This window comes from Callorhinus ursinus, unplaced genomic scaffold (assembly GCF_003265705.2).
Source record: "Callorhinus ursinus isolate GAN/ISIS: 27379988/994484 unplaced genomic scaffold, GSC_fseal_2.0 scaffold6, whole genome shotgun sequence".
Taxonomy (NCBI): domain Eukaryota; kingdom Metazoa; phylum Chordata; class Mammalia; order Carnivora; family Otariidae; genus Callorhinus; species Callorhinus ursinus.
Genome location: NW_027397068.1, coordinates 54,852,335 through 54,869,616, shown reverse-complemented (window position 1 = coordinate 54,869,616; position 17,282 = coordinate 54,852,335). Strand labels below are relative to the sequence as shown.

Genomic DNA, 17,282 nt, shown 5'->3' with positions numbered 1-17,282 from the left:
CTCTCTCTCTCTCTCTCTGAGGCCTATCTAATTTTCACCTTTCTCCATCCACTGTCTGATAGGTACCCTTCAGACGTGGTCCTGGGCTCTCTCACATACTCTTCCTTTTCTTTCTCTTCTCTCCCTATTCAGGAGTTCCTCCAATCTTAAGATCTGAACCACTCCCTGTTATAAAATAAGCTCCCCAGTTCTCATCCCAGATGCCTATTTCTAATAGTGCTTGCTAGATAGACATCTCCACCCAAAGTCCCAACACCCCTTCAAACCCAACACACACACCAATGCCCTCATCTTCTTTCCCCTAAGACAGGTCTCCTTCCCAATGCTCTCCACTCCTGTCCATGGCAGCATCCTTTATCTGCTCTAGAGCCAAAGTGAGCCAACCAGGATGCAGCTTCATCCTCTATAGGCAATGAAAACCACAATGTGATGGAAGTGATGATACTCAGTTCTAAGCTTACGCCTCTTGAGAGAGAGCACAGCCCCCACCCTCACCCCCTGAATGCAGGAAAAAGCCCAGGCTAGCCTACTGGAAGATAAAAGACCACACCGAACAGGGATGAGCCATTCATTCTAGCGGAGGCCCCCTGCCAGGCAGCCAGGCAGCCAACTGTCAGACACATGTCAGAGGCCATCCTAACCAACCAACCCACAGAACCGTGAGAATTATAAATCACCACTAAGTTTTGGAGCAGTCTGCCTTTAACAAAGGCTAAAAGATGTAAGGGATTAGGTGGAATTCTAGGAAAGGAATGAGACTGCTCCCTTCAACCTCACTTCCTCTTCCCTGTTGAGGAAACAATGAAAACAAGAACCTGCATCCATGAAACATGAGCAAGATGCTATTAAAAAGTGCTCTTGGAAATTATAAATATACACAAAATCTTAAAACTCAGAAAAATCCTGGGATACAAAGCCAAAGAAATCTTCCAGAAGGCAGAACAAAGACAGAGATAAACAATAGGATATATAAGGGCTCCCTCCATCTCAAAAAAAAAGGATCAATTTAAGAGATCCAATATCTGACTAACAGTTCCACAGTTGTTTTTAAAAATGAAAGAGAAAATGGTCAGAGAAACAAATCAGAAGAAAATTTCCCCAAACTGAAGACCATGAGTTCACACAGCCAAAAACCCAAGAAAGCACACTGCACAATGAATGGGGGTGGAGGGGAAGACCCGGGTCACAGTGAAACTTCAGAACGCTGGGGATGAAGAGAAAATCTTAAAACATTTAGGGGATGGGAGGGGAGAACAAAGGGACAGCAATAAAATGTTGACTTCTCAACAGTGACTCAGGAGACCAGAGACAGTGAAGAAATAAATGCCTTCAAAACCCTAAGGGGAAAGTATTTATAACTTGGAAGACTCTACCCGGCCCAACAGCAATCAAGTGTGAAGACAGAATCAAGATCTTTCAATCAGACTTTCAAAGTCTGAAAATACCTATTCCTAGGCTTCCTTTCTCAGAAAGCTCCTGGGGATGTTCCTTAACAAACTGAGGAAATAAACCAAGAAAAAAAGAAAACATGAGATCTAGGAAACAGAAGATAAAGAACAGAAAAGTAAGTAGAGAATTCCTAGAAGGGCAGCCATGTAGTATGGCAGATATGAGTGCAGCCGGACAGACAGGGGCAGGAAGATGAAAGGCTCCGTGAAGGGAATTTAATTTCTACAAAAAGAAGTTCATTAAACGGGTAACAGGTATGTGCAAATGCTTCTGAAAGCTTTGTGGGAGCTGCTGGAGAGTGGGAACAATCAGCCAATGTTTCCAAAAAGATTAAGCAAAGGAAATTGTGAAACATTAACTATAATAACAAAAGATGTCCTAGAATATACTGTACTCTATGATAGGAAATACACCTGTACTTCTTGCTCTACACTAGATACTTACATAATCATAGCAATAAAAACATTAAGGATTTTCACCAAGAATTGTGATATATTATCCTGAGAGAAAGGGGAAGATTTAAGAAAGCAGTCATCCACCTTAAACATAAGTCAATAGACAATATCTAAAATTGGACATGAAGATAGCAGTTTTAAAATCATGATGGTGGAATGCCTGGGTGGCTCAATCGGTTAAGCATCTGCCTTCAGCTCAGGTCATGATCTCAGGGTCCTAGGATTGAGCCCCGTGTGGGGCTCCTTGCTCAGTGGGGAGCCTGCTTCTCCCTCTCCCTCTGCCTGCCGCTCCCCCTTGTTCTCTCTCTCTGACAAATAAATAAAATCTTTAAAATAAATAAAACAAAACAAAATAAAATAAATCAGTTATAATTGAAAAATGCTGTCTCTGGGAACTGAGACAGCAGGGGGTGTAGGAAGAAGACAGGTGGGGATATATCATCTCTACCACAGGCTTTTTTAGCACACTTTTAAAGTTACAAACATGTTACACCTCATGTATCTCACCTTTATATAAATTCAGTAATTTTACATGAACTGACAGATTGCTCATTTATCCTGACCAACCCCCATCATTCAAGTTCTGGCTGAAATAGCCCTACATCCTTGAATGTCATCCCCAGCACTAAGCTCCCCCTGCCTTCAACACCGGGGTGATGCCTCAGCTTCCAATAATCCACTTTCCTTTTGCTGTTATTAAGAAAGCCTTATCTTCCATAAACTTCAAGATTAATTCAGCTAATCTAAAAACATGTTGGCCCTCTCTGCCCCCACCCTTTCCCTTACTCCCTTATGTTTACAAGGATCAAAGAGAATACACAGCGTGCTGGGCACATTAACACAGGTTTCAAAGGCAACTGTTTTACACCAAGTGACATAATTATGCAATTCCTACTCTAAATTCCCTCCCAATTATGGAAAACTATACCCAAGGAATCCTCCCTTCAAATTACAGAACAAAAACATAAAAAGACCCACCCGGACAACTGTATTTGATACAGTGACATCAGAGTAAAGAAAAAAAAAACCACCACCACCTCCACCACCTCGGTGGGCAAAGCTGAGATATTCCAACACTGCCTGGCACCTAACTAGAACAAAAAGCACCATCCATTAAAATTAAGCCAGAAGGGAGCAATCCCATCTCGCTTCTCAGCTTTTAACAAACAGAAAGCAGGCAAGGTGAATGACCACCTGTACCTTGAAGATGACATGGAACATCATATTCGATCTCGTCGTGTCTCGACGGGCTTAAGAACAGAGTTCCGTCCACCAGAGGGAACTGTTCGAACACCGGGAGCGCCCGGTGACACAGGGCACAGTTTACAACATTCCTGTGGCTGGCACTGAGGGCCGCAAGAATGAACTTGCGCAGATCCTCGCCCTGGCCCATCTGGGCATCGTCCTCCATCCGCACGTGGAAAGTGTTCAACTTATGCCTGGGGATGTGAGTGAGCAGCTCGGACAGGTCGAGGCGCCGCAGGAACTGCACGGGCGCATCGAAGTGGCCCCCCCTGTGCCCCGATAACCCAGCCGGACTGTACTCAAAGTGGGTATTCCGGAACACGTGGCCTCCGGCCATGGCCTTTTTGTGAGGCTCCAAATGGATGGCATTCTTCAGGAATTCCCCGAGGTATCTGGAGGAGCGGGGGCCGCTGAAGTGGGCGGGGGAGAGGATGGAATAGCCGGTGGGCGGGGACTGGCCCGGGGAGGCGCAGGGGGAGCGGGCCCCGTAGGCCGCCGCCGCCGCCGCGCCCACTGCCTTCTCCTGGGAGTTCTGCCGGTCCATGGAGTGCCGCCGCGGGGGGTCATGGCTCAGGCCTTTCTGCGGCTTGCTGGGTGGCCGGCCCTTTTTGGCCTCCTCCCCCGCTTCACCAGGGGGCCTGCCGGTGTTCTTCTCTGAGCCAGACTTCTTCTTTTTTTCGTCCTGCATCCGCTTCACCTGGTACCAGTCCGTGTCCTTCTTTAAGTGGCCCTGTCCACAGCGGCAGGAGCAGAAGCGGAAGGCCAGGTCGTAGCCCTTCTTCGTCCACATGTTTTGGCGGCACTGCTTCTCGTTCCAGCTGCGGGCACGGCCGATGCAGTTAAACTGGACCAGGATGCTGCTCTCCCACTCGTAGAAGCACTGCAGGTGCATCCAGGTGCTGCAGGGGCAGTGCTCATTGTTGCACACCACCTTCTGGTAGTCGTCCTTGTCTAGGTCCACCGGCCTCCCGAAACTGCAGAGCAGGGGCGTGGCACAAGGGGCCTCTGGGGAGGAACACAAAGAGAGGGGTTCAGCATGCGGGAGCTGGGATTCCTGCCGGCGCCCCATCAGGGATCAAAGCCACCACCCCCCCCCCCCCCCCCCACCCCCTCAATGCCAACAGGACAATTTTCTCGTGTCAAGATTTCCACCGCTGGAATAACACCAGACAGGATTAAAAAACATTTACTACTTTCTTCTGGTACTATGTGGTGCCAAGGGAATTTATTTTCAGATATTTGTTATCTGCTGAAAAACACACCAGTAAGCTTCAGAAAGTCCAAATCCTTCACAGTGCAATTAGCAGTATGTCAGTACTTACAACAGTAGAGTGTAGTATGAGGTTTTCCTAAGATGTGGGGGTAATGACAGGCAGTTCCAAGGTTCTTTAAAAAGGAATCACTCCAGTGAACTAGGAAATATTACGATGAAACCACTTAACCCACCAGCTCCAAAAGGACCCTCAAAGCCCTTTATCACAAGTGTTAGGTTATCCTGAATACCACAGAGAAGGTAGAAAACAGAATTACCTCATCCTCAATTCTCTTCTAGAATGGTCTGATACCTACTGGCAGGAATATCTGGTCAAACTAATTGTTGGTCTACACAGAATTACACTGCCAGGCTATGAAGGAAAAAACCAGAATTCTCCTAAAGCTATCAGGACAGAAACTAGAACACCAAGATATTTCTACCCTATTTAACCACATGCCCCACAGGACATCTAAAAGGCCAATCAGTTTCCCCCAAAGAAGGGAAAAATTGGTGACACAAAGTAGAACCCATCTCTTAAGAAGTAAACAGGATTTACAGAGATTCCACGGGATTCCGGTTACTCCAACATCCGTAACATTTTCAAAAGGCCCTTTTGGAGAGCAGTAATACTCCTAGTTGGGAACCACTGGACTTGATCCAGAAAGTTCCACATGCTAGCTCAATTCAGACTTTACCTTCTGTTGTAGCTGAGAACCCTCAGCCGGAGTTCTGTTTTAGAAAGCTCACCCTGGTGGCAGTGTGGGACATGAGGGCTGCGGGATTCAGGAGGGCGGGTGGGGGCAGTAACCCAGCTGAGAAATGAGTGCCTAAGCAACAGCAGCAGCAGAGTAAAAGGCACTCACTGTTGGAGGTAAGCAAACACTGATGGACAGCAAACATGGGAGGGGCAGGTCTGGACAAATGGACAAAGATGACTTTGGGCTGGCCTTATTTTGGACCTGCTGAATCGACAATGCCTATGTACCAATGAGGTGGAGAAAGACAAGACTGGAGTAAAAAAGACCTGGAGCCTGAATACAGATGTGCAGCCGCACAGCCAGAGGTGGAAGGAAGTTAAATCCCTGGACTGAGGAGCTAGCCCAAGAGGCATGTGAGAGGAGGAAAAGAATCCTGAGAAGCAACATTAAAAGGCTGGAGAAGAGTCCTCTACAGAAGACGGTTAAGAAATGAACTGATAATTCACTGCAAGACTAGTCAGGAGAGAATTCTATCAAGGCAGCTGGAAAGTTTTAAGAAGAGAGGACTGACTCAGAACAACTGTGACACCTAAAAATGTCTCCAGACACTGCCAGCTATCCCGAGGGGAGAGGGAGCAAAACTGCCCCTGGTCGGAAACTACTGGGCAAGTCAGAGACTGAAAAGTCCTCACCAGAATGATCAGTGAGCCAGTGACACCTTAGTAGGAACAGTTCTGGTGGGATGACACAGGACAGATCGGAGGTGATGGTGAAGAGAGGATGAGGAAGTCAAGAAGTAGAAGCAGTTCAGATGATCTTCCAGAAAACTCTTCCCAGAAGTACAAGGAAGGGAAGGAAAAACAATGGGAAGAGGCAAGGGCTGAGACCTACACGTTCACCTACTCGGGGAATGTATGCCAAAAATTTAGGCCAGCCTGAAGAGGAGGAGGCAACAAGCTCCTCTTCAGGACTCCAGGACTCAAGGACCTTCACAACCTCACCACTGCCCACTGAGTCACAAATACAACATTGCACCAGCACAGGTGATAGGACCTATAAAGCCCAGGACACTCGGATGTTACAATCATCCCTTGCAGTGTGGGACTCCAGGGTATCAATCACAAGGCCCTAACCAACTTGTCTGCTTCCGCTCCTCTGATCACTGCAGCTCCCCCATCTACTGCCTCGCAGTCCACAGCCCTTAATCTTCATTTGTCCAAATCCCACTCGCCTCACAGCATGGACTCTCCACCAGCCTGCCTGAGCTAGAATCCTGGCAGTACCACTGTTGAGCTGTGTGCCCTTGGACAAGTTACTTTTTATCTCCAATTCCCATACAGAATGCAGATAACAACTGAATGTACTTTATATGGCTGTTATAAGAAAATTCTGATACATAGGTGGTGCTTAGAGCAGGGCCTGGCATCTCATAAACCTTCTCCCCTTCTTCCCATCCTTCGAGGCCCACCTCTAGACACTGATTTCACCAGAACCACCCCTTCCCCAACACGGTCTGGTCTGAACCTTACTTGAGTCCCCACTGTGATCCCACCAGGTTGAGGACTCCAAAGAGGATGCCTTAGTCATCTTTGTGTTCCTGGCACCACCAGGCCTAGGCCTGACACACATCCCATGCTGAATAAAGTTGCCTTAAAACAGGGCCACAAAACCCCACGTGACCAGCAGAGCAGAAGGAAGAAAGCGAGCTGAAATCCTAGACAGAAAGAGCTACATGTACTGAAGTGCACCAAAAAGAAGTAGAAAAATGGTCTGTAAACTGAGTAAATTAACTGCAGTCACCTGGGCTGTGACCTTTAGTGTCCTTTAAAATGTTAATTAGTCAATTAAACAAAGTTCAGTTGCTTTTATCTTCAATCCTTCAGAGAAACAGCCTTGGAGGGAAGGTCTCTGAAATGTAGTGACAGTAACCGAAGTGCTAATAACCCAGGACTCGTGAAATCAAACTGAAGAATGGCCTAACTCTACCTGTGCATTTACGACATCCAAAATTTAAAGTTTTAAACGCTGAGACTGGCTTGATATTTCTTTTTAAAGTATTTTCACATTCAAGAAGGTAGATTAAGAGGGGGAAAGTCCTATTTATATCTTTCTCAAAAAGCTGCAAATGGATCATTTAACCAATACTGAGAACGTCCTATGTACCAGGACTTCAGAGCGGGAAGAATCAGCAAATGGTGCTAAGAGCTCCCGCAGAAATCTCTGCGGGAATCACAGAGGAGGCAGTGTGGCTCCAGGTCCCTCTCCCTAACATCGCCCAGCCTCCCCACAGCCACCCTCACCTGCCTTCTGCCCTCCACGGCTCGGCAATGAAGAGCTCCCACGCCAACCTGCCAGCCTGCTTGTTTACATCTCAGCCACTCTGATGTGGTCTCTGTGGCTAGGCCTCAAAAACAAAGACAAGGGCTTGAGACCAAATATTATGTGCAACCGACACTTCACCCTGTTACACACCTCCAGCACAACGGCGAGGCTCCAAGGAACAGGGGCAGTAGCAAGGGAAGCCTTGGGTACCACACGACGGCTTCTGACAGGCTTTTACAGCTCATGCAGCCTTCCGATGAGGCTACGGTGGGCTGGCCTCTGTACTCAGACAGGATAGCCTTCAAGGCTTGGTTAGAACTTGTCCTCTCCCCCCACCCACTGTCCACACTGGGAAGGCAGCTGGGAATAGTGCGAGTGGGGTTTGGGAGACTAGCTGTTTGACATGGAGCAGCTTCCTGCTTCCTCAACTGTAATGTGAGGACAAAAATGCTTGACCTCATTCACAGCAAATATATGTGGAAGCGCTCTATAAAGTTCCCCAACAACTCTCCCATGCTACCTACCTCTTCTATAACTTGATACTTGTGTATCTGGCTCCCTAAATCTAGCTCCCTAAAAAAAAAAAAAAACTAAATACAAACTGCTGCAAGAGATTTCCTATTTTTTCTAATGTTTTGGACCCACAAAAGGGGTTCAGAAAGTGACGAATGAGGCCATGCCTCTTTTTCCAATTTCCTGTCTTACAGTTAACTAAAACATACAGGAAAAGATTTTAGAACTCTAAGAAACTGCATGAGTGCCCTTCAGATCATACCTATAACAAATGAGCAGTCTAATTTTTTTAAAAGATGTTATTTATTTATTTGAGGCGGGGGCACAAGCAGGCGGGAGGAGGCAGAGGGAGAGCGAGAAGCAGACTCCCCCTGAGCAGGGAGCCCAACACCAGGCTCAATCCCAGGACCCTGAGATCATGACCCGAGCCAAAGGGATTTGCTTACCTGAGCCACCCAGGCGCCCCACAAATGAGCAATCTTATAGAAATGCATTTGACTGCTTCCTGAACGTGGTCTCTAAATTTATAAAATTCCTAGCTCTTAAGAATTGCAGTCCCACAAAGGTAAAGGTATAAACAGAATACAGACTGACCCGATACAACAAAACTGTTGGTGAGATGCAGGGAGAAGGAATGGCACAGTCAGTGAGGGCCTGTGTCCCATACATCCCTTAGGACATGCATCAGAGCTGTGATAGTTGACTAACAAGCAATATGAGAAAATGTTCCTTTGTGCGTTTGTACACACGTATATAAACCCTCCAGTGCGTTTTTACAGCTTCATCGTCAGATACGCAGGACTCAGCTTCTGTTTCTCCCTGCCCAAGTGAAAATAATTAGGGATCACCTCATTCCGGGCAAAATCTCACGTGGTTTCAAGTCTGGACAATAAGATAGCTAGGCTGACATCACTTGGGCAAAGTCTGTCACTCTTCCCAGCCCTCGCATCCCGTATCCTGCCTCCCACACCTATTAAAAGGGAAGGATCGGACAGCAGATCTGACATTTACACCGGCTACCCAATAAACCCCAATCCTCTGACACACCCATTCACACTAACAGGAGCCCCATAAACCAGACAGACGTTGCCACTGTCAGCTTTTTAACTGTAAAATGTAATGTTTTCATCCCTCTTAAAATAGTTGCAAGCATCACAAGCAGGTGGGGAGTTCAGCGGGATGGATGGGAAAGGAGGGTCTTCTGAAGTCATACAAGGCTTTCTAGGTGAAATCTAGGGTAGACACTTGGTCACATTCAGCCTTGTAGACCCACTACTGTGAAAATCATATCAAGTGCCTAATGAATGTCTTATTGATGGAAAGTACAGTGACTGAAGCGCTGAAGGATGGGCAGGGAGGAAGGGTGAGCCCTTGGGTAGCACTGTTCTCATTAGGTCATCTAGACTCAGCCCAGGACTCCCACCAATTTCAGAGCACAGCCTGGCCCTCCATCCCCACAAACTTACCACAATCTATTCTTATCCTCCTTTGGTAGGCAGTTACCAAATGCAAACTGTAGGGTTTCTGAACCACTGATTTATTACATATATCTTTTCCATATAGTAAGTCTTTTTACATGGGAACACATCCCCTTGTTTTCAGAGCAAATTCTCCTCAGGGTATGAAGTTTCTGACTAGAGGATCCTCAACTCCAGCGTCCTTAAAGGCCACAAAGATTGGTCAATGAGGATATAGCCTGGGGAGCCAGCCAGCTTGGATTTGACTCTCAGCTCTGCAACTTAATAGTTTTAGGATCTTTGGCAAGTCACTTAACCTCCCTGTGCTTCTGTCTTCTCAACGTGTGGAATGGCAGAAAACACAGTACCTATCTCAAAGGGTTGCCGTGAGGATTAATTATTAAGGCAGTTCACAAAGAGCCTGGCACAGAATAACCACCATTTAAACAGAAGCAATTATTATTAAAAGTCCTATCACTTTATATTACTTGATGTAAAAACCAAAGAACTCTGAAATCATTTAGTGCAAATCCACAAGCAGGAAGTGACCATCTGCCTTCTCCCATACATAATAAGTGCAAGAAATGTATTTCTTCCCATAACAAAACAGGGTGGCATGCAAAATAATTCACGAAATATTTACTGACAAGTTTTAAAGAAATAGATGCACAATTTTCTTCTTCTAACCCCTTAAAGATGTTCTACTGCACATCAGACAAATAAGTACCTTGCTATACGTATTTTTTCAACCTAAGCAATCTTTTCCAAGCCTAGGTAACAGGGTTTCATAAAGCATGGCTGCATTTGATTCATGGGCTGTGTCCCTGAAGAACTCACATAATTCAGAACTGACTATCCCACAGTCTGGGGGAAGGGTGTGGGGGAATGCATCCTCAGAACACATAAATCTATAATCACTGTGTTGTATTTTTCTTTACTGTTGCTTTTTAATATCAGCATTATCTCTAATATTTCTCAGTTGCAGCTCATAAATTGACAGCATGGCATATCAAAGTGTGTTTTATCACATTTCTGTTCAAAAGTTACCAATTTTCAGGATGTTCTTCAACACCAGTATTAGCACACCTGGATATTTTGGAAGATAGAGACTTAAATTATAATAATTTTAAAATAACACATGTCACCAAAATCCTTGAAGTTCTATAAACAACAAAGAGTTCACATAATATTGCCACAGGTTAGTAGGTATCTCTATAAGAAAAGGTGATGCCACTGGGTATCAAAGCATTTTTATAATTCAGTTGATCTGCTAGCTTTGAAAATATGACACAGCTTGATGCACAATTTGGGGGAACGTATCCGCTGAAATTCTGCACATCACGTGAAGCTTTTATTAATAGTATTTGTGTCATTAGTTGAAATTTGCATAATTTAATTTACATATAATGGGATCACACTGTACTAGGAAATAAAGCAGGCTGGAGATATTTTTGATCCTGAGGGTGCCAGATCACAGAGAACCACACAGCCCCCTAGCATTACATGTATTGCCCGCACTCGCCCTGAAGGAAAGGTAGGTTCAGGAGCTCTCGGGACCAAATCACAGTATCGTAAGTTAAGTATGTGTGCGTGTACATGAGTGTGTGTGTCTGTATGTAACTGCAGAGAAACTGCTCAATTGTTAAACCATCCCATTTCTTTTATTATTGAGGTATAACTGACATGCAATGTTTTTATTAGTTTCAAGTGCACAATGTAGTGATTCACCAGTTCTAAACATTACGTGATGCTCACCAGGGTAAGTGCAGTCACCCCTTGTCACCAGTTACTTCAGTATTACTGACTATGCTGTACTTCTCATCTCCACGACTTATTTTAGAACTGGAAGTTCGTACCTCTTAATCCCCTTGACCTATTATGCCCATCCCTTCACCCACCTCCCATTTAACCAGTTTCTTCTCCATATTTAAGAGTCTATTTGTTCGTTCGTTCATTTTTTAAATTCCACACATAAGTGAAATCGTATGGTATTTGTCTTTCTCTGACTTACTGTCCTTCGCATAATGCACTATAGGTCCGTTCATGTTGTTGCAAATGGGAAGATCTCACTTTTTTTTAGGACTAATATTCCATTGTATTTATCTACCACATCTTCTTTACCCATTCCTCTATGAACGGACACTTGGGCTGTTTCCTTATCTTGGCTATTGTAAATAATGCTTCAATGAACATAGGGGTGCATATCATCTTTTTGAACTAGTACTATTTTTGTTTTCTTTGGGTAAATACCCAGTAATGGAATTAACAGATCATATGGTAGTTGTTTTTAATTTTTTGAGGGACTTCCATACTGTTTTCCACAGTAGCTGCACCAGTTTGCATTCCCACCAGCAGTGCAGGAGAGTTCCCTTTTCTCCATGTCCTTGCCAACACTTGTTTCTTGTCTTTCTGACTCTAGCCATTCTGACAGGTGTGCAGTGATCTTCTCATTGTGGTTTTGGTTTGCATTTCCCTGATGACTAGTGATGTTGAGCATCTTTTCATGTGTCTGTTGGCCACCTGTAATGTCTTCTTTGGAAAAACGTCTGTTCAGGTCCTCTGTGCATTTTTTAGTCCAGTTGTTTGGTTTTTTTGGTGTTGACTTGTGTAAGTTCTTTGTGTATATATATATGTATATAGGATATCAATACTTTATCAGATATATCATTTGCAAATATCTTCTCCCATTCAGAAGATTGCCTTTTTCAACAATCCCATTTTTAAAGACTCCAGAAAAGACCTCATGTCATCCTTCACTACTATATTCAAATTTTAAAGTATTTTCCTTGCTCTTCGGAAATAGAGCCATAGAACTTGATTATCTTTGTCAATGTCCTCTCCTTTGCCAGCACAAATATTCAAAATGTGGCCATATAATCAAAACCCTACTTTTTTTTAAAAGATTTTATTTATTTATTCATGAGAGACAGAGAGAGAGAGAGAGAGGCAGAGGGAGAAGCAGACTCCCAAGGAGCAGGGAGCGTGATGCGGGACCCGATCCCAGGACTCTGGGATCATGACCTGAACTGAAGGCAGACGCTTAACCATCTGAGCCACCCAGGCGCCCAAAACCCTACATTTTTTTATATGTGATACCCATTTCCCACCTAAGTTCTAACACAGCATCCCCAAAATGATGGCCTACCTCTTCTCTCTTGGTAGGTCCAAAATGGTACCTGGAGCCCAAAGAGTGGAATCAGCCTTCTCCCCTTACCTCTAGATTCTGATGTGGTTCAAGGCAGGCCACCCCATAATGTGCCACTTTGGCATGCAAATTATTTTGAGCTTAAGATAATCAAGGCACAAGAGACTCAAGAAGAGCTTTTTAGCTCCCCCACTTACCTAAAAAAATGTAGACAAGGAGTCTGTACCAGGAGGAGAGCTATTTCCAAAGGTAACTTTTTTTTTTTTTTTTTTACATAAGAAAGACCTCTCTGCAGGGTAAACACTTATTTACCAAACATTTGCTCTTCTCATCTTCCCGTCAAGTGTCTTCCTCCCCTGTAAAGTCCCAGACTCCTACCACCTAACCTCTCTTTAGCTCAGGGTGGCATATAAACTTCAACTGCCTGTCAGAGAGCCGCTCCTGGCTTTGTGTGGCTCCCATACATATGTAATTAAATTTGTTTTTCTCCTGTTAATCTGTTTTATGTCAAATTAGTTAGGCCAGCCAAATAACCTGGAAGGGAAGAAGGGAAAAGTTCTCCTCCCCTACAATTTCCAGTTGAAAAGACAAATGGCTTTACCTCCTCCCTAGTCTGTCCAACAGGTAAAACATAGGGCTGCATGATTAACTGGCAACATGGGTCATCTGCAGACCAGTTACCTGTCAGAGAATACAACCCTTAACTCATTGCTGTTTGATATTTTCCAAAAGCTCAACTGAGAGAAACGATTTTTAAGAAAGATTTCACAGGTGATGTCCACACACTCTAGATCAGAGTTCCCGTGGGGCGTTCTGGCCTGCAGTGTGACTTCCTAAACCAGTACAGGCTTTTTTGTAATAGAAGATAAACCCAAATGCCTGTTAGGTGCATCTCGTACTCTCCAGCTCATCCAGGCCTCCACTCCAGCCCCATTCACACTTACTCATGCCAGGACTCTGGAGGCGTTTGGGTATATGACTCCTGTGCTAGATAAAAGCTATCCCTCAGCTAAGCTAGGTGTCACAGAGCTGGTTACCTAGACCACATTATTTCATTCTCTGGACAGACTGCTTTTAATGATGCAAGCAAGCCTAATAAATTTTTTTTATTTATAAAAGGATACTGTCATGGACACTGCTTAGTATTTTACAATGCGTTATAAATGGCTAAGTGACTGTTTCTGTTTTTTAATCTGATGGACACTGTAAAGTACAGCACTGCTTCTGTTTGCTTCTTCCTTCTATGAGTTAGAAGTATGAAAACCAAATTTGTGACCTACCTCTTGTGATGACTGAGGACATCCATTATTTTTCCTAATAATACTGCTCCTGGTACGAATATTCTCATTTATTATTTATCTTATAGTATTACAGGTATTTTTGAAAAACACTGTATTCTGCAGTGAAGAAGGAGAGTATAAATGATGACAAAGAAAAAAGCCCATCTGCCATCTCTCTAACTTTCCAATCAGTTTTGCCTAGTAGATACTAAAATCTGCATTTGACGGGTGCCAAGGCGCCCCCTCCCCTCCCCACTTTTCAAAGTCAACCGGAGAAGGGTGGGAAGGGAGAGGAGAGGCCAGGGTAACGCACCGCCCCCAGGGGTCCCACAAACACAGCACCTTTCAGAAGGGCCACCCTCTCTGCCATGCCCTGGGCTACACTCCTCAGAGAGGCACCCTGTGGACAAGCCAAGTGCTCTCCGCCCTTGAACCACTCACTCACCCACTGCACACCTCTCCTCTCCTTCCCCTTGGCTCGGCTCCCTCAGCCCCAGACTCTGCTAGTCATATCCAGGTCTCCACCTACTCTTCTCTCACCCGGTTTCTCTCTCAGCATTTCACCTCTCTCAGACACAGCCTGGGCTGCTCCTGTCACTCCACCCCGCCAGCCGACCCAGCCCTCGGTCCTCCGGGTCCATGCAGGTGCCTCTCCCCCCACATCCCCCCACCTGATCCCAGCCTCACTGGTGAAACTAAGACAATAGTGAAATGGGCTCAGCTTGCTCCCAACTACCCTGCCTGGTCTTCTGTCAAGGATCCTCTCCTTGGCTCTAACCCCCAAAGGCCAGACTTCTCAGGGTGCTGCCGTCCTCATGTGGGCCCGGGCTTGTCCCCACTTAGCGGATCACAACGGCGTTATACCTTTGTGTCCTCTGCACCTATTCTCCTCCCTCACCTATCAAATCTGGAATTCTATGAAAAGGAGAGTCTCATATTTACTTCAGAGACTAGATCCATGAGGCGAGGCAGACAAAGAGCAAAGAACTGAGAAATGACAAGTGATAAAGAAGTGGCCACATAATTTGAACCTACACCTGGATCACATCACCACTGACAACGACAGGAGTCCAACAAAGTCATCCTAGAATGACTACTTAAGAAATGTCAACATCGGGGCGCCTGGGTGGCTCAGTCGTTAAGCATCAGCCTTTGGCTCAGGTCATGATCCCAGGGTCCTGGGATCGAGCCCCACATCAGACTCCTTCCTCAGCAGAGAGCCTGCTTCTCCCTCTCCCTTGGCCTGCTGCTCTGCCTTGCTTCTGCACTCTCTCTCAAATAAATTAAATCTTTAAAAAAAAAAAAAAAAAGTCAATGTAGGGATGCCTGGCTCAGTTGATTAAGCATCTGACTCTTGATTTCAGCTCAGGTCATGATCTCAGGGTCGTGAGATCAAGCCCTGTGTCAGGCTCTGCCCTCAGCACAGGGTCTGCATGAAGATTCTCTCTCCCTCTCCTTCTGCCCTCCCCCTTAAAAAAAAAAGTGAATGTAGGGGCGCCTGGATGGCTCAGTCAGCTGAGCATCCCACTCTTGATTTCAGCTCAGGCTGTGGTCCTGGGGTGGTGGGATTGAGGCTGCACGCTCGGGGGGAGTCTGCTTCTCTCCTTCTCCCTTTCCCCTGTTCCTCCCCCCCCATACTCACACACGTACTCTCTCTCTCTATAAAATAAATAAATAAATATTTTTTAAAAAAAGGAATGTCGATGTAATAATAGGGAGAGTTAACAGATTACTGAAGCTATCTAGTCTTCATCAGGGGCATTAGCAATTATAATGGCAACTTTTTTTAATAGGAAAAGATCATATTCATCAGTAAACTAATCATAGAAAAATGTACTCATATATAAGAACTATAAATTTATAACATGTCAAATGAAATAAGGCAGACTCACATATGTGCATGAGTTATCTATGAATAACTATAGATACAACCTTCTCCGTGTAAATTTACACACACATACATGCATCCATGTGCACGTGTACACATCTATCTACATGCTACTATTTCCACAGTGAAAAACAAACAAACAAAAAAAATGCTTGCATTTAACTTTTACTTGCTTTAGTGCAGAAAACCCAAAATACTCTTTCATAGGAAAACTGCTTATTATGTTCTTTTACATTTACAAACAGAAAACTGTGAAACAAAAACTAGAAAGACCAGGGCCTTCAACCTCTTATAAACCCGAACTAGTCCTCGAAAGGGAATGACTGTTTTGCTAACCAAGTTCCTTAACAATTAAGTTTTAACTTCATGATCCACTGTGAACCCCAGTCATTTTTGGCCTCATCTACAATTGCCAGTAAACAAGAGTTTACTTTATGGGTTCCCCTTTCAGTTGTCACTCTTTTAATGTTGGCCAGCTCAGCATTAACCACTGCAGCAATCTGTCATCACCATTCGGAATTCTGACCACATTCGAGAAGATCCTCATCAGCCCCTGCCTCCCCGGCCGGCATCAATGCAAAATCAGTAAGCATCTCCTCCCTGCAGTGACACAGGAGTTTGAAGCTTGCCAGTCTAGCAGGTTTACTTCATCTTTTTTCAGATGCTGGAGTAAAAGAGAATGATGAAAAATATACACAAATGAGTATTTGGAAAAAGGAAATATTGATTAACACTGTGCACAGATGTAAAGACATCAGTATTTCCAGTTTCCTTTTTTCTGCTCTTGGAATGAATCAGGGAACATCAATACAGTACCTGACAACCCTGAATATCTTCCATCATTACAACTGATCATGAAAATGGTAAAAGTCTGTCATCTGCAAATATTATGAATTTGAGGCCAGATTTTTTAAATCAGCATGTGCTGATAAGTAGTCTTAATTCACGAGGTCTGACACATCAAAATCCTCTGAATCATTAAATAAAGAAGTCAAATACAATATAATGTGAGTACTTGACTGTAGGTCACTAGAGATCTGGACATCTGCAAAAAAAGGTATAATAATTATATTCTTAAAATGTTTTAAAAACTCAAAACTGTAAAGATAAATTTCATATAGCAAACTTCTCAAAATGATCTGGTCTCTGAATAAGTCAGTTTTCTTAGCAGGTGACTATACATAACTGCCTAAAGAAAGAGCCTTCAAATTTTCCAGGATACTAAATCAACACACATTTGGGCAAATGTATGGCTTTTTAAAATGTCATTTAACAAGGACCCTGTTCTAGGAGACGTATTCACAATGCCAGGGTTTGTCTTAGGGTTAAACACTTGTAACAGAAGAAAATACGTAGTGGCTCTCAAAATCAGCTAATTACAACTACTCGCTAATCAATACACGTCAATTCAAATGTTTTTGAACACCTGTTATGTGGCCAATGCAGAGTTTAGCACTGGAGATGCCAAGTGGTGAATAAGATCATAAGTCATTTTTTACTATTTGAGTATCATATTTTTTTGAACACTGAACGCTTTAAAAAATACAAGGTGGCAACTCTGAAAACCAGATTCCC

At 44.3% G+C, this 17,282-nt stretch overlaps 1 protein-coding gene across 5 annotated transcripts in view; it reads right to left on the bottom strand.

The window, feature by feature from the left end:
* HECA (hdc homolog, cell cycle regulator) overlaps nucleotides 1-17,282 on the bottom strand; it is a 45,337-nt gene that overhangs the window by 8,235 nt on the left and 19,820 nt on the right. For all 5 annotated transcript variants that reach the window (XR_012378600.1, XM_073894011.1, XM_073894009.1 and 2 more), the window contains exon 2: nucleotides 3,105-4,154. Coding sequence is in view for 4 of the 5 variants with exons in the window: in XM_073894011.1 (XP_073750112.1) it covers nucleotides 3,105-4,154 (1,050 nt within the window). In the remaining variant the exon portion in view is untranslated. The remainder of the gene's footprint in view (nucleotides 1-3,104; nucleotides 4,155-17,282) is intronic.